This window comes from Desmodus rotundus, chromosome 2 (genome assembly GCF_022682495.2).
Source record: "Desmodus rotundus isolate HL8 chromosome 2, HLdesRot8A.1, whole genome shotgun sequence".
Taxonomy (NCBI): domain Eukaryota; kingdom Metazoa; phylum Chordata; class Mammalia; order Chiroptera; family Phyllostomidae; genus Desmodus; species Desmodus rotundus.
Genome location: NC_071388.1, coordinates 186,949,192 through 186,972,216, shown reverse-complemented (window position 1 = coordinate 186,972,216; position 23,025 = coordinate 186,949,192). Strand labels below are relative to the sequence as shown.

At 43.7% G+C, this 23,025-nt stretch overlaps 1 protein-coding gene across 3 annotated transcripts in view; it reads left to right on the top strand.

Annotated features, from left to right (window-relative positions):
* The window catches only part of PLEKHM3 (pleckstrin homology domain containing M3), a 171,053-nt gene that overhangs the window by 62,414 nt on the left and 85,614 nt on the right, over window positions 1-23,025 (top strand). For all 3 annotated transcript variants that reach the window (XM_045198279.3, XM_024564256.4, XM_053919019.2), the window contains exons 4-5: window positions 2,622-2,767; window positions 11,275-11,468. In XM_045198279.3, the coding sequence (XP_045054214.2) occupies window positions 2,622-2,767; window positions 11,275-11,468 (340 nt within the window). The remainder of the gene's footprint in view (window positions 1-2,621; window positions 2,768-11,274; window positions 11,469-23,025) is intronic.

Sequence of the window (23,025 nt, the reverse complement as noted above, 5' to 3'; positions counted from 1 at the left end):
GGTAAAGACACCAAGGACCAGAGGTCGGAGTTTTTGTGCTGGTGCCCCTGTCTACACACTAAAGGCTGAGTGGACCTGAGCCACGTTGTCTCAGCCTTTCCGTCTTTCATGAGCCTGGAGACCTCTGCAAACAGGCGAGGATGTTTAGCTCGTTTGTTAGCTCATGTGGTTGAACCCCCAGAATGTTAGGCTTTGGACCGGTGTGCCTGGTTGATATATACATCTTTAGGCTACATGCTTTCTCAGAATGCACACTTGTGTATTTTAATATTGCCTCGAAAATTATAATAAAGTCATTAAAAAGTATAGGCTGATATTCCCAGTAGTACCTACTGCAGCAATATCCGGCAAATGCTTACTAATGTGTATTATATCCACCAAATTACCAAAAAGCTAAAATAACCTAAATGCATTTTTGCAGTATTCTGCAGTGAGAGTTTCAACTATAAGGACGATTCTGAATTTGTACAGGATCATGATCACTTTCTAAATCATTAGGAAAGACTGAATTCTATTCATTGTCGTTTCAGCGTTGAGTCAGTTTGGCTGCCTATTAATTTTTGGAAACTGCAATAGCCCAGTGTCTAGAATATGTCAAGATCCACTCAACTCTTTTTCAAACTCCATGTATGAATGCATGTGTAGTGTATAAATCTTAGTACAGACAACACGCTTTCACAGGGAAATTAACAAAAGTAGGCTGTTTCAAGAGGCAGTTGACCAGGTTAGGAGGGTCAATTCTAGAATAGCTACGGGAAATGAAAATCTCTTTATATGCACGTGGCTGGATGTGTGCTAAATAATACTCAGTTTATCATCCCTTCAACATAAACATTTGCTGATGGTCTGCTATACACAAAGCTTTGTGTGAAGTGCTGAGGATAAAAAACAGATCTGAGAAGATAACAATGTGGTTCTGGCCGTACAAGCACATAAAAAGGCCTGCTCGTGTAAGGAGACGTGTGCTAAATGCCAGACGGGCAGTGTGGTCAGTGAGTGACGCAGACAGCGCCCTGAGCCCACGGCCTGGTGACTGGGACAGCACCTCCTGCATGTCCAGCAGGAGCAATGCGTGCGTTTGGTTCCTCCTTGCCTTTCACACATACCTCACTCTGCCGATCTGAAAAACAGACACCTGCTAGGATTTTGTTGCTCCTCAATAGTAAAGAAAGAGCTCTTTTAGGAAGGAAGAGTATTGAGCTCTTGAAGCATAATACCAACACATTTACTGTCTGTCTCTCGATACCTCCCATATTTAAAAACAGTAGGGTCTCATTCTCTTTGTGGTGGATGCACGGGGAAACTGCTTGATTACTCGTGCCGTTTCATTTCTAATGAAAATGAAAGTTCTGTGAGTGTCGTGACCCTTTTACTCATGCAGTTCACGTGAATCGGTGTCTTCTTAGGTTGGCAATTTGCTAAGTGTGTTTTAGCTCTTTCTGATGGAAATGGGGTACAACGCTGATCATTATATCATCATTATTATTAACAGTAGTAGTAATTTATTTTGCACCCATATCACAAAATAGGCTTAATATGAGATTTCTTTGATAAATGTAGTTCTTAGCACCCAGCCATGAAATGGGTCATATGGGTTTCTAAAATGAAAGTTGTAAATCAAAAATGTCAAGAAAGCGCTGCTGTTTATATAATCATGATGGCCTGTCTGGATTTTGTCCATTGGATTGATTGTGACAGAGTTCTCTGCTCATCAGTAAAAGGTAGTTCCTCCGTCTAAAGAAAACTAGTGTCTTCTTGGCGTCAGAGCCGTGATCATCACCAGGTCCCCTGACAGTACGGGGACAGCGCTCACAGGACCGTGGACTTCCCTGGACACAAAGAGGGCCTTCGCACTCACTTGTAGGCAACCAGTGGCCTTGAGTAATGGGCAGGATGCGGCAGAGTAGAGATCAGAGAAGAGGGCCCTGTGCAAGGAGAAACTGTGTGCACCAAGATACGGAGGGTGGAGTGAGCATGCTGTGTTTGTTCAGGAAACAGTGTGGAGAGTTCTCTGACTGGAACAAAGACGTTGCATTCCCACTGGAGAGTAGTAGGAATAGGTACTCAGAGAGGGGAGATGGGGGCCATCAAAGGACACATTTCTTTCGTTGACTTTGGAAGCAAAGCTACATACCAGTTTTTAGGATTATTTAGAGTCAGACAAGCTCAGAGCCAAATCCAATTCTGCCTCTAGTTGATTGGGTAACCTCAAGACAAAATACTTTACCTGGCTACAACCTTAGTCTATTCATCTGTAAAACAGAGCTGATAACATCTCTCTCATGGAGATGTGTGGCTCCTATGGCATCCTGTATGAGGAGCCCAACAGAGTGCCTTGTGGACATAGAGTCTCTGAGGAGGGAAGCCAGGAGGTAAAAGTGGGCTTGTGGGGAGACTGATCCGTGGCAGCTGTGTGCTGAAGAGCTGGAATCAGGAGAGGCCAGAAACAGGACCAGTGGAAGCTGCTGGGCGAGGAAGGAGGACACATATCTGTCTATATACATGGATACTCTGCAATTTCTTTCCCGTTGTGGAATTTTGTTTAACTTGAGGGATGTATAGCCTTGTCTCGTGCTGTTAACAGTACAATAATCGTGGACTTTTGTGTTTGCTTTGGACAGGATGCCAGCGATCCATAGGCCTTTCTAATGGGAAGGCCAAGGTGTGCAATTACAGCGGCTGGTACTACTGCAGCAGCTGCCACGTGGACGACAGCTTCCTCATCCCGGCGCGCATAGTCCACAACTGGGACACTTCCAAATACAAGGTAGGCCAGAGACCGGGTCACTTCCTAACGGCAGTCTGTGCACATGTCACGTGCATAAGAATTTGAAGCAAACTTGAGTACATAGTCTCACAAAAGCTCTAAGATCTTTCCCCACTTTTACTCTGTTGTGTTATCTCCCTCCCTCCTGTGGTTGTAACTACCAGGACTCATGTGCTGGTGATTCCACTTTTCTCTCCAGCTTCAGTTTTGCTACTGAAAGTGAGATCTGTGGAATTAATTGCCTAATGGACAACTTTAGTTTTCAACCTAGTTGTCTTCCAGATATGTGAACTGGTTATCTACATTGTACAGCATTTCCACTCTTGCATAAGCCAGGAACTAGACATTGGCAAGGCGAGGAATCTAACCCCACACTGGAGTGGTACTTTAGGCTTAGGATTCTTTTTTGGTCCTGTGTCTGCCCCACAATAGAGAACTCTGTTACCTGGTCTGACTAGAGCTCTTCTGATCCGTCTGCCTGAATATCGTCACATCTGTTTCGAATGACCCTTCCATGCAGGTGCTGTGAACAAAACCATTTTTTTACCTCCTCGCTACTGGATGTCTGAGACTTGTTTTCACTGTAGCTATATCACCTGGGAGCAAGCTAGGTGGAAAGGGGACTATGGCTGTGACCTACCTGTAATCCATGAAGTCATAAACGAACATGGAAATTGTGAGTGATCTACTGGCTTACATCCCTGGGCAGCGCTGCCTCCTTTTCTCCTCAATAACCATCCACATCTTCACTGTCTTCAAGATGCCTCATCCTCGTCCTTAGTATATGACCCTGCCTCCTTCAGGAGAAAACTGAAGCTACAAGATACGAATATGAATACCTGCACGTCCTGTGGGTGCTCAACCTCAGTATGCCCCAAGTGGGCCTTCTCACCCTCCTCACCCTCCTCACCCTCCCCTAAGGCTCCCCAGCGCCCACAAGTACACATGGCTCCACCAGTCAGCACTTCCAGGGCTGGGAGACACCCCTGGTCTGCCTAATCAGTCAGCAGAAACCAACTGTGGAACTTCAGCTCCGAGGTCATGCTGTGCACTGTCCCCACGGCTCTACCACACTAACTGGAACCCCCAGCGTCACTCACATGAAGGAATTCAGTAGCTTCCCACCTGTGCTTCCTGCCTTCAAGTCTTGCCCTAACAACATTCCAAAGAAGTTATAATTTGCACCAACAATATTTCAAAGAAGTTCCAATTTGCCCCAAAAAATTTGTTCAAAGAAAGTTCTAAACTCACTTTGGGTAAATTTCGTTCCCTCCTCAGTCTCAGTTTCTTCACGTTCAGAGTGAAGATAATAATAGTACCTACTTCATAAGGTTGGTCTTTGCTTAAGTAAAGGATTCACAGAAAGCACCTAGTGCAGTGCCTGGTATATAGTAAGTGCTCATTAATGCCAGCTTTTATCCTGTTTGTACCTAAGGTAAACACAAATCTCTTAGCTTGGCATAAAAAGCTTTGTGATCTTTAGTCCCTGCCTTTCTAGCCCCTTCATCCACTACGTCCCTGCCCCTGAGGCTGCTCAGTAAGATCACATTCCTCCTCTCCCCGGCCCTGCCAGGCCATTTCACACCTCCTTCTTCCTCTTGCCCTCCTTCCCAGCGGCACATCCTAAACCCAGCTGAAACCTCATTTCCTCTCCTGATCCTTTCCTTCCCCTCTGCCGCGCAGAGTTATCATCCTTCCCTCTGCATCTTGTACTTGACACTCTGAATAAGGCTATAAATATATTTGCCATGCGTGTATTAGATAAAAACTTATTTAGAGGGAAAGAACACAGTTGGGTTTGGCTTAGACAGTTTAGATTAATCTGCTCGGAGCAGGGCTTTGACAGCCCCGAGAGGTGTGTGAGAGCGTGTGAGTGAGGTGGTCCCAGCCCCATAATCACTGAGGGCTTAGGCTGGTGGCACCTGCCAGCAGCCTGTGTGCCAACCAGGGAGCTAAGGCAGAAAAGGCGTCACTGAATGAGGGAAATGAAAAATTGGGGCAAAGTTTATGAAGACGTGAAGTGAAGGAAGCAATCAGGTCTGCCTGCAGTGAGCTGTGAAGGCCACCCACACCGTCCACCGCCAGCTTAGCCGTTGCTGACGCTGGCGGTCTTTCTACGCGGCAGGCTTTTTGCCGTGGTGGTCGTTCAAATGACAGGGTCTGATTCTGAGAGCATAGTAACTAATGGGAGATATCGGGTACCCCCACTTCATCCGTGTTGCACGTGAGGAAAATCTCCTTTGTCAGACCATTCCTTCTCGGGATGTCAGTGGACAAGAGAAAATTTTAAAGCAAAAACAGAGCTGGTCGATTTTATCTGGATCATCTCTCACGGGCATTAAGTAACTGCAGTATATGCCATTTAGTGCAGTGTCTGTCTGTCTTTGCTCAAATGCAGGATTTAACTTAATGTCCTTAATTGTGAGGATCAATTCAGACCTATCAGTTTCCAAAACCAGACATCTTCCCATGAGATCTGCCTGCTGTCCCTAATAGCAAGTACGTGACTGGCTTGCCCATCCATTTAAAAGAGTGAAAAAATGGTTTCGCAGAGCAGGATGAAATCTGTCATCTCAAGCGTTTCCTTGTCTGTCCTCTGGGGTAATAATAATCCTAATTATTTTTAAAGCAGGATTTCATCTATTTTCCGGTGTACATCCTGCAAATTGAATTGAGCTCCAGGATTACCCAGCAGCTAAACCCTATCCTCAAATTCTATAGCCATTTTCTAATGAAATTCTCTTTGACAATAAGATACCCCCCCACCACCATCATTCGAAAATACTAAGCATGACAAAGAGGTGGTGAGAAACCCGGACTTAGCCTCAACTCTTCCTAATAGTTCCCCTCCATTGTGCTTTTAAAAAATATTTTTGTATCCTAGCCGGAATATTCACATTCCATTTAGCTAGGGGTTTTCCATGTTACACAAACCATTTCCTGTCTCTATTATCTTGAGAGGCGTCCGAGGCAGACTCTATTGCCCTCGCAGAGCTGGAGAGCCGCTCGCTGAGGGGGAAACCACTTGTTCAGAGCCATTTGGAGATTTTGAGAACAAATTGTAATTAAACTTGAGATCTCCTGATTCCTCCTCCATTAGCCCACAGTGCCTGTTTTAACAGGACCACGAGGTACTGTGGTTGGGATTGATTTCATTAAGGTTTTCACCAGGGTTTTTCAGAGATGGGAAAAAATACTAGAAGAAAACCTTGTACCAAAGCAATCAGTGGTTATTTGACTGTGGTAAGATAATGGGTGATCTTTTTTTTTTTCCTTTTTCAATTTTTATTCTCCAAATTTTCAGTAATGTGATATTATTTTATAAATTTTAACTGTCACTTAGCTCCATATATTCTGTTTAAGAAAATATATATTAGAAATTAATCTTTTTTAATGCCCCAGAATTATGATTACGATTGTTCTGTCCTGTGACAGAACACTTCAGTGTGGATTAATGTGGTGTGAGGGGCTACTTTGCCGTAAAGAAACTGCCTTGCGCTGGTATACTTTTATTCTTCTATTTTGACGGTACTTCCAGGAGTTTCAAGATTCAGAAAGTACAAAGAGCATATATACATAGGTAATCTCCCTCTCACCTCTTCCCCTACCCGCTCTGGTCCTCTGCCCTCAGGCAAGCGGATTACACAGACGCGTTTTTCAGGTAGACCCGGCAATAGGGGCTCCTCTTAGAGAACTTCCCCTTAGGTCATCAGACTCTCCCCCGGACTTTTTAGGAAAGTATATAGCTACTCCAAATTCCACCATGAATTTCACACACACACACACACACACCCCAGTTTATCCATCCTGACCTTTTGGGGGTTTCTGATGGACATTAAGGTTTTCCCAATCTTTTGCTCTTCTAGACAGTGACTCAGTAAATAGCTTTATCCATCACTCTGAATGTAAGCCCCCCTTTTCTGAGGGAGACCCCTGCAGATGATTGTCTAGCTGTAGATGTGCACCTCTGCACGGATGGATGTTGCCAAGCTGCCCTCAGCCGGGCTTGCACCCTGTGCTTTCGCCTATGTCTTCTTGCAGGTGCCTTTCTTCCCTGAGTACCAGGACATCGGCTGTCACTTCTGTTGTCACTGTGCTGCCTCTCGGCTCCTTTCCCTTTCCTACTTTATGACCTCTGAATAAGTTGTAAACTTAGAAACAAATAACTGAGCTGTTCGGAGTGTGTTTCAGGTAACAGCGTGTGGTTCAAAGTCACAGCCAGAGTGTTGTGACGCACTCGTTCATTTGCTCAACAAGCGTTTATTGAACAGTGTTGGGCTCACCATTCCAGGCATTGGAGCACAGTCTGTGACTCGAGAATTTCTCCTGAGGGAGAAAGACGGTAAACGAATATACAACTAAGAGGCTTCTAGATCAATGAAGTGTTACTGGACTTTAGTGTTTGTTTTAGAGTTAAAACCAAACGGGAACCTGCATGCCGGTATATTATAGGTTAGTCTCTGTTTGTGGCCCACTTGCTTGTTTGTCTGGGGAGGAAGGAAGGACAGGGACCACCTCTTTTAAAGAGTAAAGAGGTGGTAGAGTTACGGAAAAATAAAAAGAACTGTGAATGTAAATCATGCTAAAAAAACACAGAGTCTCCGGAGATCGAAGTTTTGGTTCTAATTTTGCCACAATAAGTCACTTAAGCTCTCTGGACTCACTTTTATCTTCTAGATTAGGTCAGCATTTCTCAAAGTGTGGTCCATGGAACATTAACAAGTTCTGTGCATGTTAACGGTAGTTACTCAGAAAGGGGGTCCTATAGCTGGGCCACAGGAAGGTCAGCTTTATAATCTGAACAGGGCCCCTCCAGGAGAACACAGTCCCCAGAGCTCACAGCTTGGCAAGAGGATGAATCGAGTTAGACAAAGATGCCCCTTCCTCCCATCGGTGAGTGGGGCCCAGGCTGGATTTCATCTCCCTCCACACACCCCGCCCCCATACAGCCTGTACCACATTAAACAGCTGCCTTGCCTGTACTCAGGTAGGTTTGGGAAGTGGCTGGGGTGAGTGGCTCTTCTCTAATACAAGATGTCCCAGGGCTTTAATATGCCAGCGTGCTGTACTTGAATCATCAAGAGAAAAATCCGATGTGTGGCATATTTCTTGTTGGACCTCAGAACTTCCTTTTTGCAGGATTAGTATTCCTTGGAGCACAGGTTGAGAAAAACTGAACTAGATTATCCGTGCCAATCCTTGCTATTCTAAGATTGTGTTCTCATCTGTTTTATTCCGATACATTTTCCTCCTTTAACAAAAACTGTAGTCCTCACTGCCGCTGCCACATCGTCTCCAACTTGCCGTCTATGGTTAAACATCCCCTTTGCCCCATTGCATTAGTACCCAGGGCTCTTTTTGTGGGGGAACATACTAGGACGCTCTTCTACAACCTTCCTCTCAGAATCGTGTGAACCTGACCACCACTCAAGCCCTCTGTTTTTAAGAGGTAGCTGTCGCCAGCATAATAAGTCTATGTACCAAGGATGCTTAATGTTCAAATTAAATGACGCGGGTTTATTTATAAATACATATGTGTATGCAGCAGGTTTGGTCAGTATTAACTTCCAGCTATTATGGTGCTGTGTGCTGCAGCACCCCAGGGGTGTGGGGTGGGGGGACACCTGTCTCCCCCGGGCGTCCTCCTCCCGCGCTCGCTCAGCTCACAGAGAAGGAGACGCAGGGCTGCAAAGGAAGAGCCAGTTCACACACATGTTTTCCATACGTTTGGTTGGCAGGAGGCGGGACAGTAGCTCTTAGCTTTTAGGTGAAATACAGTCGGTGTTCAGGTATAATTCACATAATATTTGTATTAACTAGAAAGAAACTTACTGTCATATAAACTTTATCACCTAAGAATGTCATTGGCTTCCTTCCCTAAGTAACTATATATAATTTGAAACATTTTCTTCTTAAAAAAGCTGTTAGATTACAGTTGAGTTTGAAAGTGGACTCCTCATACCAGAGTGGAGAGCCACTTAGAACTTAGGGGGGAAAGTGCTCTATTTGGCAAAAATGGCATTTCACGCAGAACTTTGAGTTCTCTCAAGCATTTCCTCACCAGTAAATGACTCACACTCTCCCAAAGAAGCACACGCTCAGCCTCCCTGCCCCAATGGCTCCGCTCGGCGGGGATTCGCTCACCTCCTCCGGCAGCCACGGTCACAAAGCACTCTGTATCCTTAACCTAGTTAACAACCTCGTGAAACAGCGCCCCAGACATTGTTGAAACTAGCTCTGTTTTGTTTTTAGTAATTTCAGTTTACGAAGGCTGATGTCAGTAGCTGCTGTCCCGTTTGTCTTACTGCTTTTACGGTCTCCGTAAAAGACTTTTTTTCCTCCCTTTCGGGCTTAAGTGCCACCTGAAGAGAGAAGCCTTTTAAGGCCTGGAAGACTGGCCAGTGCCCTTTGTCCTTCTGTTCCCCTACTAAAAGGTAGCATTGTTAACCTAACTCAGCAGGGCCAGTCAGTGTAAACACTGCTCCATAGAGCCAGAACGACTAATTGAATTGTACGATACATCATTTTTCAGCAACAGTTTCAAGTGGATTGTACTTCATTTTCCAGAACACCATTTGCTCTTTTTCCTCGTTTAAGATATTTAAATATGGCAAATATTTAACCATGATAAAAAAAAAAAGTACTCGAACCCAATCTGTCTTTCCCCACTGAACTGCGAGCTGTGTGAGGACAGGGCCGTACCTGCTTTATTCCCCGCTGCGTGCCTAACACTTACCGGTGTCTGGCACGTACCCATGGCTCTGTGCCTCCGAGTGTGGCATTAGTTAGCTCTGCCAGCTGCTGTTTCCAGTCTAGTAACACAGTCGAAGGTTCTGGCTAACTCTACGTGCTTGTTTGTGGGCTGGAGTTAACGGAGACTGTAAACTTCATTAATCTTAACTCCCTAACTCTGCCAGACCCCAGAGGATTGCACAACACAGCAGCTACCTCACAATAACTGCTTTTAAGGAAAAAATGACACTTTCATTAGAGTTAATGCATATGTTGCATCTCTGTAAGGAACAAACTTTTATATGAGCTTTACAATAAAAGATAATATTGAATTTCATAAACATGTTTTCAATCAACATATAGTAGCCATACATTTAGTGATCTTGTGTTTTCATGGCTGTGTCTGCTTATTGTACTCTCCCCTGTCCCATCCCTGCCCACCAAGTGAATTTCTACTTCTCTTTCCAGGCCTGGAGCCAATGTCACCTGCTCTGCCAGGCCTGCCCTAGCTCCTGGCTTCCTTCTGCCGGCACAGTTATTTCTCCCTGCTTTAAGCTACAATGGGCCTCATCTGTATTTCTTTGGTGGAAGATGACAGGCTATGTGCCACCCATATATTTTGTTTTAAATGTTTGTCGTACTAAACAGTGAGTCCCTTGAAGGTAGGGACTGTATCCTATTTAACTTCATTAATAAGCTTCTAGCCTAGAGTGTGAAACACAGTGCATTTTCCATTTTCTTTTTAATAAGCGAAGTTGTTTGTTTTTGTGATGAATTCCAGCCTTACTTCCAGTACATGAGAGGTTTTGGTGGAAACTTGAAGGGGTTTCACCTCCCATAAATAGAAACTGAGCCGACTCTGTGTATCACGAGTGAATCCATGTCTCCGTATCAGTGAATTGGAGTGTACAGATTCCCACAGATTATCTGCGTGTTATGCATTATTTAAGCAACTCCCTGTCTCTTGGATGCCTTATGTTTCCACTCTTTATTTCTACTGATGACAAAGACATTTTACAATCAACTTTCATCATTTACTAACAGAGGTGGAGATAGACTTGGGTGAATATATTGGCCAGAGTTGGCTCAAATTCATAGTTGTTCTAAACAAAAAGACTCCTTTCTGCTCACTAAAGTGTGTGTTTGAGCCTGCTTTCTATGCATTGACACTATTCTGCATATAATTTTTTTCTTTTTTGAAATATTCTTTTATTCCTTTGGAATTTTATAATATGTGCATGGTTTACCTATTTTTTAAGTGACTACTTATAAAAAGCATTATAGGATATACATACATAGCTATAAATGCATATACATGTATGTGTTTTTAAAATTAGAGAGTCTTAATTCCTTTTATTTTTTTTACTTTTTATTTTGAAATAATTAAACAGTCACAGAAAGTTGCCTAGATGGCGCAGAGTGGTCCTGTATCCCTTTCACCTAGTTATCCCCATTGGTTACATCTTAAAAAACTAAAGCACAATATTTTAAAAACCCAGAAAATTGACATTAGTATAATAGGTCTGTGTAGTTCTATGTCATTTTATCACGTGTGTAGATTCATGTAATCAGGAAACAGAATTAGTGATTTCCTTTCAATGCCAAGGTTACTTTTACCAGTTGAGTTTCTAGAAGAGAGAAAGAGAAGCCAAAACGTACACTTAGTTAAATGGGCTTTTTCATTTGGCTGTGATATTTAAGCTTTGGTTCTTAGTCTAAGGAGGTGCGGGAGGCTGGATGACTCACCAGAACTGACTGAGGATGTTACTCTGTAGGTGTCTAAGCAGGCCAAAGAGTTTCTGGAGTACGTGTACGAAGAGCCCCTGATCGACATCCAGCAGGAAAACCCCATGCTGTACCTACACGCCGAGCCCCTGGCCGCCGTGGTGCGTCTGCGGCAGCGGCTGAAATCTCTGCGAGCCTATTTGTTCAGCTGCCGGGCAGCCGTGGCGGAGGATCTGCGCCGCAGGTGAGAGTCATAAATGTCAGATGGCTCCAGTTTGTTTTTCTTTCCTGCCCTGGGAGGGTGGTTAGACGGTCTCCAAGGGCCTTGCCCACTCAGACCGTCTCGAATTCTGTGGTTCTCCCTCTGGGCTCATCTTTGACATTTCCTCCGAGGTCCTCTATCAGGTTGAGCCAAGCAAAATGAAAACAATATCTCAGCATCAGTGCAGGCTGTTAACCCAACAATCGAGTTCCCAGGGTGGCGACGACTTCTCTTACTGAGAGGGGAACTTGAAATCGTGACTGTGGCAGTGTCTTCATGGATCTCTTCTGTGGGTCTTCACTTTCCCCCATTTCCGTTCCTATTTATCACCAGTAAAACCAAGCATGTTTGAAATATTTCATAACTTAAAAACATTTCTCAGTGGGATGTAAGTAGGTGGTTATTCAAGTCCTATTTTCCACAGAGAAAGACATTTGGTAAGTGATGCGGGCGGTAGAGCTGGGATTGAAATGCACAGGCCCAGGTGCTTTTTTATGGCTTTGCCGTCTCCGAGTTCACAGAATGCGCAAGTCCATACCAGGCTCAGGTCCTCACAACCAAATTGAAGTGAAATGTGCCTGCTCTCATCAAATTCCTTCTTTTACAGTTAGATTTTATGGGCATTTAAATTCTCACTCTTGGCATATACAGACTAGCTTATACTTGACATAATTGTTGATGGTGTTCATAAGTCTCTAAAAATACCTTTTAATTTTTTCTGTTTTAATAGAAATGACCAAAAGCATACATTAGTCATGGATTTTGGAGGTACACCTACGTGCATAAGAACTTTGGAAAGTATTAAAAGTGATAGTTTGCTCTTCGAGATCCAGTTAGATCCCAAGACATTGACATCACCTCAGGCATCTGAAGAAGACATTTTTTAAAGAATTAAATGTAGGTAGTGAAGAATACATAATATCTAGACAAGCTCTCATAAAATAATAATGAAAAGGCAGCTGCCATAAAGCAAAATACTTCTTCGTGGTAGTCATTCTATTACCTAGGTTTGTTTTTTTTTTTTTTAGAAAGCACTAGAAAGTGGTCAGGATTTGTTCTTATATAGTGTAGGCGAATCTTAATTTAAAAATATCAGGGCTTCCCCTGAAGGGCAATAGAATTATGTCTCAAACTAATTTACCAACCAAGATTTTTAACATTCAAAGTATGTTTGTTCTATTATTTTCAGTACCTTTTGGCTTCCCTCAAAGCTGGTTTTTCTTGTGCTTGTATTTTTAGACAATATTAAAATCTGCACATGGGGATTATGTTAGATGCCTTCCTGATATAATGTTTTTACTTTGGCTAACAGGGCACACATTTAGAAATTAAACAGGAGACCCTCCCTCCGTATGGATGACTAAGAATACCTAGCTGTTCCAACAGCCTGGTGGTTCACCACCACGTACTGTGCCTATGGCCAGTCCACCAGGAAAGGAATGGCAGTTTTAGAAAGAAGGCACTCCCAAGGCTGTGAGAATGAAGACAGTATTTTTTTTTCTTTCCCTCGATTTTTCTTCTCTGGCTTTGTTCATGCCCATTACATAGTGCAGTCCTGGCACAAGGTAGATGCTTCGTCAGTGTCGAATGGGTAGATGGACGGAAGGAGGGTTGGATGAACGGCTGCTGCGGTGTCACTTTTGACCACTGAACAATGGCTAGGAGCCCAGTTCTGAGGAAGGAGTCATCTTCAAATTCCTTTTCTTACTTCCCTATGTTACTTAGCACAGCGTATGACCCATCTGAAAACCTTAAAAATAGTTGTTGAATGAACAAATGAATGAGAGAATAAACCTAATCAGTCAAAAAAGGATTTAGTGGGTTCTGTTTCTGGGGCAAGTCTGAAATCTTTCCTTTCCTGCTCACTTCCAGTACAGCACCCTCATTCAGCATATCACACCTTCCGTCATCTGTCTCATTGGGGTGCTTCCCACTCCAGTCGACCCTTCGTGTGAGACAAGTTACTAAAGTATGCAATTCAAGATCTGCCCAAGTCTAGTTCATTGTATTGCTCTGCCCTCTCGAACATCTTGCACTTCACACACAAATAATTAATATTGTTATTTTAGCTTCTCTGTGCTTAGATGCTTGAGGTTACTATGTCTTTCCAACCTGGCACAGAGCAAAATATACCAGCAACAAGCGTTCTTTGAACAGCTTTTGGTGGGGGCGCCTAAAGGGGGAGGCCAGTCTTCTTGAGTTATTTAAAGTCTTTTTGATTTGTTTTGAAATATGACTACTTAGTGAAAGATGACTAAGAGACTTTCTGGGATGTGTCTGTAATTCTTGCAGCTGGGCCATACTTAATATCAATTCACAGTCTACCAAAATAACCATAAATACAAAGGAGAACCATTGCCCACCTAGTATGTGAATATCCTGTCCCGAGGTCGTCTCCTACCTGTCTTTCACTTTTATATGGAATCTGACTTTTTAAAGCAAAATTTACCTTTAGAGATGATAGGTTTGCCCAAAAGCAACATCCCAGCTTCCCTTTGTTTCACCGGCGGGTACAACAGAAGTGGAGGTGTTTAAACAGTGAGAAGAAACTGCTGGACACTACTGATTTTACATATCCTTGACAGAAATTAAAAGAGAGAGAACTCGATAGGCAGTAGGGAAACAGAAAAGAGTAAAGAAAATCTCGTTCTTATCTAGTCGTAAAAGGCATTCTCTTCTTGCCTGGGTTTTACCTCAGTGGAAGAGTAGCCATTAATCTCCGGCAAGTAGGCCCGACATGCTGAAGACTCGTCAGCACCGTATAAACAGAATAAAGCAAACTGTTAATACTGCTGTCGTGAGAAAACTGAAAACAGACTGATTAATTGTATCGGTGCTCGACCGCCAGGGAGCTAACTGTGGTCGTCGCCTTATTAGGGAAGTCACAGTTTGCTTTTAGGCCTTTCATTGTGACGGCCGTCCAGTTTTCATCCTCACTGTTTTTGTTATTGTTGTTAAATGAACGCCTTGTTCTTGAACTCATACGGCAAATCTTGACTGGCAGAGGTGATTCATTTAGAAAAAGTCAGTGTCTTCCACTAAGTCTAAAATGTTTACAGTGCTGACAACTCACTGTTTCTGAGGACTCCCAGATGGCGACCCTGCTGGACCGGTTCAAGGCCCAGTTAGCTTTTCACGAGAGGAATTATTTACAGTGTCCACATGGGAGGGTGCGTGGGGAACTCGGTGGAAAACCTTAGCACCGGCAGGACATCTGGATCAGCAGCCCTTAGGGGAGCCTTTGGGAAGGCCCCCAAGAAGAGCAGGCGGGGGCCGCAGCCCTAGGTCTCCCACTGAACTCGGGAACGGTAGGGTCCATGTGTGAATCAGAAGTCACAAACGAGCGCCTCAGGGCCAGATGTGGCCCTCAGACGTGTTTGGTGTGGCCCGTCAGCGATGGCTGCACTTGGTCTTTAAATTGTTGACATAGTTGCAAACATTAAAGAATCAGGAGTTTTCATGAACATACTACATGAGGCTAGCTCCTGGCTTCTCTTAGGAAATCAGACGCTCTGGGGATGCCGGGCTTCCCTCATTCCTGCAGAGCAGCCATCAGCCTGAGACACTGGGCCTTCTACTCTGCCTTAGTTTCTGTGACTGTTGTCTCCCCAGACACAGTGGCAGTTGGGATAAAATACATCGCTGCCCTGTTTCTCTTATCCCCGGCCTGTATCATTTGTGTATGTTGGTACCTGTGCCTGTGTAAGATAATTGTGATTTTATCAATTAAGAAATACTTTCCCGTAAATATGTTATTTGTTCTTTACAACAGCCCTATGGCTAGGGCAGAGGGTATTTAGCAAGAAGAGAAAGAACTGTGACTCTGAGATGCTGTGTGACTTGCCTGAGGTGACAGAGCTGGTAGGCAGTGGGGCCACAGGTTTTCTATTGCTCAGATAGCTGCTGCTTTCCTGGGCACGCTTGCTCTTGCTGATGGTGATGTCCAGAGGTCTCCAGACTCTTAAGAGGAAGTGCTTGGAATTCCCCTGAAACCTGGATTGAGGTCATTAGGAGAGTGTGAAGGCAGGCAGGGAGGCGGCACACGGTACTGTCCCACGAGTGGGAAGGTGGGATGGCTGACGCTGGCACCCTGTGTGCACTGCCAGCTCAGGCAGCCTTGGAGAGGAAGGCATGGTGGCTGGCTTAGCACTCATGAGTTCATTTTCTCTAGTCGGCATTTACTAGGCCTTAGCATTTCGCAGACCTGTAAATTTAAAGCAAAAATGTGGAGGTATCTATAGGGCCGTCTTATATATGTCTATAGCCAAAACAAACTTAAACATTACCACCTGTTTCTCACTATCATTTCATAAAAGAACATAGTAACACTAAAAATACATATAGGCAAACAACCCCAGAAATTGAACAGCTTTTTAAAAATCATATTTAAATTTATTCTACTATTCTTTTATTTTCCCTCATTTTACCTTGCACTGCTAAAGACATCACCAGACTGATACCAGCTGTTTGAACCAGCTTTTCAGAAATCTTGATTTAAGTCATATTTTCTCTTCTGAGTAAAGTGCAATCATCCAATCCAGGGAAAGACATTCTAGAAACTAATGTGGGTGGTTGAGCATTTCCTATTCTCTAGCAAAATGTGTTTTGGGGACTTGGGGTGCCTGGTGAATCCAAAGTTTCTATTATGATATAAATTTAAAATCAGTTTTTCTCCAACACTAGTTGTGGCTGGTAGGCAACCTTAAGCCTGTTCTCCCAGTTGCTTAGAGCAGAAATGTGTCGATGTGAGCGAAACTTTGGTCCCACTTGGCTTAGACCATTCTGAAGCAACTTAACAGCTTAATTGGGAGTCTCAAGGGAACATGAAATGTGATTCTTCTACCTTCTAAACCACCTTCCTGTCTTTGGTTTCACATTTTATTTGAAATTACACTTATATCCAGCATTACTTCTCAATGACATACCAGCTTTACTGAACAATGAGAAACATCTATCATAAAGATTGCCATTTTTATTAACATTATTTATCCTAGTGATCACCAGGAAAAAAAATGAGTGTGCATGTGTGTTGCGAGAATCTCACTGCTGCTTCTTCCTTCAAGGAAAATTTAGCATCTTGCTAAGCTCTTTGAGGAGTCTCCATAAATGTCACCTGATTTACCAGGATTCCCTTTCCACACTTTCTCTTGTTACACCAGGGAGAGCTGTCTTTCTAGGGAGTTCACTGGAGGGAAGCTAAGTTCAAAGGTTGAAGTGTCCTTGGGATGCCTATTACTATGTCCAAAACTGACCTCCTGATATCCCTGCCTCCACTCCCATTACAAATTGTTCCATCTGCACACTCCCTCTTCTGGCTTCACGGCACTTCCATCCATCCAGGTGTTCAGGGAAAACTCCTTTCTCTCACAGTCCACATCCAACCCATCAGCAAATCCTGTCAGCTTCACCTTCAAAATACATCCACTCATCACCACTTCCACTGCTACCACCCAGGGCCAAGCCACTGTGCTTCCCCTGAATTATTTCTCCTGAATCATTGCAGTAACCGGTCTCCCCCTTCAGCCTGTTCTGCAGAGCACAGCGAGAGTTTAGATGACATCACCCCTGACCCAAACTATCTAATAGCTTCACCTCCTGCTCTGAGTAAAAGCCAAGGTCCTACGTGGTCTCGTTCCCTGTTACCTCCCTGCCCTCTTCTCGCTACTTCCCTTATCATTTACTCCATTCTGATCACACAGGCCTTTTTGTTGAGTATACCCAGCAGGCTTCTACAGGACTTTTCTACTTTTTTCTCTCCCCAGATAACTGCATAGCTTACTTCCTTACCTCCTTCAAGTCTTAACTCACCTTAATGAAGCATTCTTGACCAGTCTTTAAAGTTGCAACCAATGAATAGTCACAAGGATGTAAAGTATGGCATAAAGAACAGAGTCAATAATGTTGTAATAACTATATGGGTGGCAAGTGGGTGTCAGACTTACGGGGTAATCACTTTGTAAAGGGTATACTGCTTTATCACTAGGTATACCAGAAACTGATATAATATTGTATGTCAACTCTAATTGCAAAATAAATTAGTAGTGACATTACTTGAAAAAAAATTTGAATGAAAACAGTTACAACCGTTGTCACACACTTCCTGTGCTTATTTCTTTTCAGCTTATCCCCACCTGACGTGGTATTTTATTTTGTCTGTCCTCCCCTCGTAGGCCACTTTGTGTCGGTAAGGAGGTTGTGCTTGGCTCCACCTGTACAGCCGTGGGCAGGGGCCCTGCTCTGCCCCCCAGCTGTGAGCTGCAGAAGGGCGAGGCTTTTTCTCTGGTTTGTTCACTGCTGCATCCCCAGGGCCTAGACCATACCTGACATATAGTGGGAGCTAAGATTTGTTGAACAAAGTAATTAAATGAATAAAGTACTAGCACCAAGATTCTACCCACTAAATTTGGTCAAACTTATTTTTTTCTTATTACAAAAAAAGAAATTCTGTTCATCATAGAAAACCAAAATATTTTAGAAAGCCCCGCGTTATTCCACCGCTGTGGTGCATATCCTTCCAGACGTTTTCCTGAGCTTCATACTGTACGTCCTTCTTTTAACCCAATCACTTCCCTTAGTGTATTGTATCTTTTTATGCCAGTAACTGTTTGTCTAAAGTGTCATGAATCACTGAGTGAAAATGGTGTTTTGCTGTGTGAGCAGACCTTGGAAGAAGGAAATGAGGTTGTGATTCAGCGTACCCAACAAAAGACTGCATGAGCTAATAATAAATTAGCTGGGAGAGATCATTTCAGAGCAACACCATCTCTTGTCCCCTACCTCAACCCCTCCCCCCAAAAGTCAGATATATTGGGTGGAGGGATTTCTGTTACAGAGAGAAAGGATTGCACACTGTTCTGGATGGAATACACTTAATTGAGAAGGCCAGCTTATTAAGAGTATATCTCTTGGGGTAGCCTGGTTCTTAAAACACTGTCTGCACCAACTGGACTTGCTGCACCCCTGAGTGGCTTGTGGGGAACACCTTCTAACTGAAATCTGAGGTACAAATGTGCAGGTAGTAGCCAACAGAGACTGGTTGGTATTGAAGTTTAGAAGAATAAGCCCATTATAGCAACAATATTATCACAAAATTAGTCTCATTAAGGACCAGTAATTATTAGCACTTCCAAGTGCATAGTAACCCTTTTGTAAGCTCAGTAAATGAATACAACTCATATTCTCTGTAAGGTTTAATATTTGCCAGCCTTTGTGGCTGGTTTTCAACTTAGCTAATTAAAAGTGTCATTAGCTGCAGTTGAGGCTTTAGTCTCAACAGATTAGCTGCATTAACCTAGCAGGACTCAGAAACCACTAAAACCCAGGATGCCTTTTTGATACTTTTTGAAAGCAGTCATTCTCATTCTACATCAAGAATTCCTGTTCCCTCAGATGACTTCTAGAACTAGGGTCTTCAAGTCATCTAACCTCCTGATCTCCTAATAGCTCCTCCTCTTTCATCTTCTCTAGAGATCTCATTTTGCAAATTATAAAAACACTAATAAAACACTCTAGAAGGGACCTACAGACTCTCTAAATAAAGACAGTGTCTTTCAAAACTTGATAAGTAAATTTTGAAAAAAGAACTCTGACAAGTTATATATTAATTTCACTATAATATACACATAGCTTTGTATTTACTGAGAAATTCTTCAGAAAGTTAGAAAGTGATTTTATCTTACTTTGAGATTAAATGAAACATACATAAATTATCTAAAATCGTTTTCTAAGAAACAACAAAATATAAAACTTATTGCAGGAAAAGTGTTATATTCTTGGAACTATTAAAAAATACCATAAGAATTTGAGGTAGGAGCTATAATAACTGTTATGATCTGTTGCTCTTATAATCAGACCCCAGAATAATCACAACCAAAATTACTTCCCAAGTATTTCTACTCCAGAGAGACTGTTGCTAAGAAATTTAAGCACAATTTCTGAATGAGCAGGTAAAAGAGACCCTTATTTCCCATAATCATCTACCCAGATGTAATATCTGATACAATCTTGCCACTTTTTCATCCAATGAGATTAGCAAAATGAGTTATCTAGAAAAAATGATTGAAGTTTGTTTCTTCCACACGGGTTGCTATCAAAATATCTCCCTTTGATTTCAAATTGTTTTTCCATTAGCCGGGAGCATGGCTGGACATGAGTCCTGTCCACGTCCAGCCTAATGTAACTATTTCAGGAAGAGTTTGCAGCCCATATCAGGAACACCAAATTGCATCTCCCTGGGGATGCTTCACAGTGCTTTTTGCTGATCTCAGTGTGGGTGCGTGTGCCCTCCAAAGGCAAGACGCCGAGGCTCTCAACTCAGTACAAATTACCTACCCTGGAGCATGTGTTCTTGGAAAACACAGTAATAATACATGAATAAATGATTTTCCTTTTTATATGACTCCTTATGCACCATATTCTTCCTATAGACCCTTATAATTTAGAATCAAAATTGGAGGATTTCCTTTGGTGTTGTATTATCTTTTTGATTTAGTGTGTGGCAGGGGGAGGGGTGGGAGGGGAAAGAGGGGAGGTCTTTTCTTTAAGGCCTATTACATGTGTTGTGATATTTCCATGGCAAACTATTTTTTTCCATTTTAATCATTGGGTTTTTTCAGGCCAGTTGCACAAATCTAAGAACTGAGCTTCAGGGAAATGATGATACTATCAAAACTATCAGAATCCTGCAAAGGGTCTGCCTACTTCAGAGCCTGGCCTGTCCCTCTTCTTTCGCCAGCTTCAGGGCTTGGTGGAAGCTGAGTGGAAGTTCTCAGAAATTAGTCAGGTTAAATGGGTCTTGATGTATTTGACTCAGTGTCCTGGTACAAAATGGGATGAGGACCCCCTACCTTTTTTGTAAAGACTCCTGCCTTTGATTTCATAGGCAATTATCTCTGCATTTTTAACCTCAAGTACAAGCTGCCTAATATACGGGCTCTGAATCATGTATGATCTTTTCCCTTAATTTTCATCTTTTCTCACCTTTCTCATTAGAGCAATCTATAATGAAGCCTGAGCTACCTTCTCGGTGTGTCAGGCAATTCTAAAGGTGATAAAATAGAAAACGTTGGCACTAGAAATGACTGTGCTACTTGGTTTTCATGACCCTTTAGCAGCTTTCTTCCTTGTTCTTTGGCATCAGAGAACGTGATAGTGCCACCTGCCAGGGACAGGTGAGTGGAATGTAGAGTGGACTCTCCTCACCTTTGTCCTTTGGCTCCTGTGTCAGGACTGACCAGATGAACTTGCCCTGGCATGAAGCGCGCTGTCCTCGTGGTCGGCCTGCTGGAGAAATGCTGTCAGAGCCAGTGATTAATAGGCTTGCAGTGCAGTGAGGTCACTTAATGGACAGAAAATCCCAAACACAGCAGCCTCACCAGAAAACAAAAGGCCGCACCGCTCTGCACAAACCCTGCTTACCAGACATTGCTGAGGCAGAGTGCCTCCAGTCAATGTGCCGCTTTCGGTTTTCTGATACATTGAAGTTTGGACAGAACATTGGTGAAATCAGTAATTGCCTTTCCACATTTTTGTAGAACCTTGAAGCATTTCAGTTAAGAAAGTGCAGGGTGTGTGTATATTTGAAAGAGCTTCCAGCTGGTCCCCATCCCATTTCCTTGAGGCCTTTCCAGGCCCAGGCTCCCTCAATTATCACAACTTTTGTATCTGCAGCTTCTGTTTCTACACTGGCTTCTCCATTTTATCATGTAAATATGCCCAAGTCTCTCCCACATTTAAGAAAAGAATCCTTTCTTAGTCCTACATCCTTATTTAACTATGGCCCGGTTTCTCTCCTTTCCTTGCAAGTTAGCTTCTTACAAGAGTCATCAGCCCTTCGCCCCTCTGCAGTCTGGTTTCCATCTTCCGCCCCTAACCATCTGTCCAAGGTCACTCGTGAATTCCCTTTGCCAAATTCAGCAGACACTTTTCAGGCCCCGTGAGAGTCTTCCCCATGTTAGTTGACCTCTCCGCTGCCTTTGCTGCCACTGACCCTCTTCTTCCTTGAAATTCTCTCCTTCCCTGATTTCCCTGACGCTCGCTCTTCTGCTCTTTCTCCTCCCTAACAAGCTGTTCCTTCCCAGGCTTCTTCCTGCAGCTACTCCTTAAACAGCACTTTTCGGCCAGGGTCCAGTCTTTTCTGTTTCCCTAACATAGGCTGTCCTGGATTATGATTCAGTCTCATGGCCTCACCCAACACCTGCAGGCTGGGAGCACACAAATCTCCTACCTGACTCTGGACGACTCTACTTGGCCATTTCACTGACACTTCCAGTCCTCTGCCCTGACAGCTGAGTTCCTTTCTCCCCAAACACAGCTCCTCTTTCCTGACCCCATGTCAGTAAATGGAACTGCCATTTACCGCCTGGACCTAGCTGGAAAACTGTGATTAATCCCAAACTCCTTCCTGGCCTGCACTTCCCGTTAGCCGTCATGACCTGTGCATTTCCCTTGAACCCCGGCAACTGTTTAGATACTGTTCAGGCCCCCCATCATTTCTCGTCTAGTTTACCCAAAAAATCATCCATCCTTTCATTCTCCTCCCTGCTTCCCGCTCTGCCGACATTGTTCTTTTAAAGGCGTGAGTCTAACCCTGTCATTCTTCTGCTAGAGGCGCTTTCATGGCGCCCCGTCTATTTTAGGGCATTCAAGACCTCTCATGTCTGGCTACATCCTGCCTTTCTAAGCTCACACCCTGCAGTTTCCCCACCCCAGCGTGTTCACATGGACAGCTCCTTCATCTACACAGGTGGCCAGTTCCCTGAGAGCCTTATTCTCCCTCTGGCCTCTCTGCTCACACCCACCTTCTCCCTCCACCTGGAATGCCCATCCCTCCACTCACTCAGATGAACTCGGACTTGTCAGTTCTCTGAGGCTTTCCTGACCACGTGTTCTTCAGGCTTCCCTCACCCTGCATGCATGACTACAGATCAGCACTGTACTTGTGAACTGGAACCACTCCTTACTTGTCTGTTTACCCCACTGGTCTACATATTCCCTGATACTAAAAAAACTCCTCTTGGGATCCAAATCTCCAGGGCCTAGCACAATGCTGCTCCCATGTCATGTCCCAACATCTGCTATTGCAATGAAATACATGCTGATTTTAGGTTCTGATCCTAGGTTTTCACCATAGTGAAAACTGACAGAGGTCATAAAGCTGGACTTTATTTGCATTAAGTCCATGGGAGATGTGATCACATCTGTTTTCTGACAAACAGTGTAGGTAATCATCCATTCTTTCTTGAATACATTAATAGTAAAAATTAATGCCAACCTGAGTTTGTTAAGGGGGTGCCAAAATTGCCTCCCAGACCTGAAAGGCTTCCCAAGCAGTCCCTGCAGTGGCTCACATTTATCTCTGTGTCTCCTGCAGAGCCTCTTCCTCTCCGAGTCAGATCTGCTAAGGCAGCTTAATGCTACCTGAGCATGCCTTGGGCCTGTGGGTTCTCCACAACCCCTTCCACTACTCAGGGTTCAAGGGGAACTGGCCCCTCGGAGTCCCTGCTTGTCCCATCCCTTTCCTAAAGAGCTCCTGTCCAGA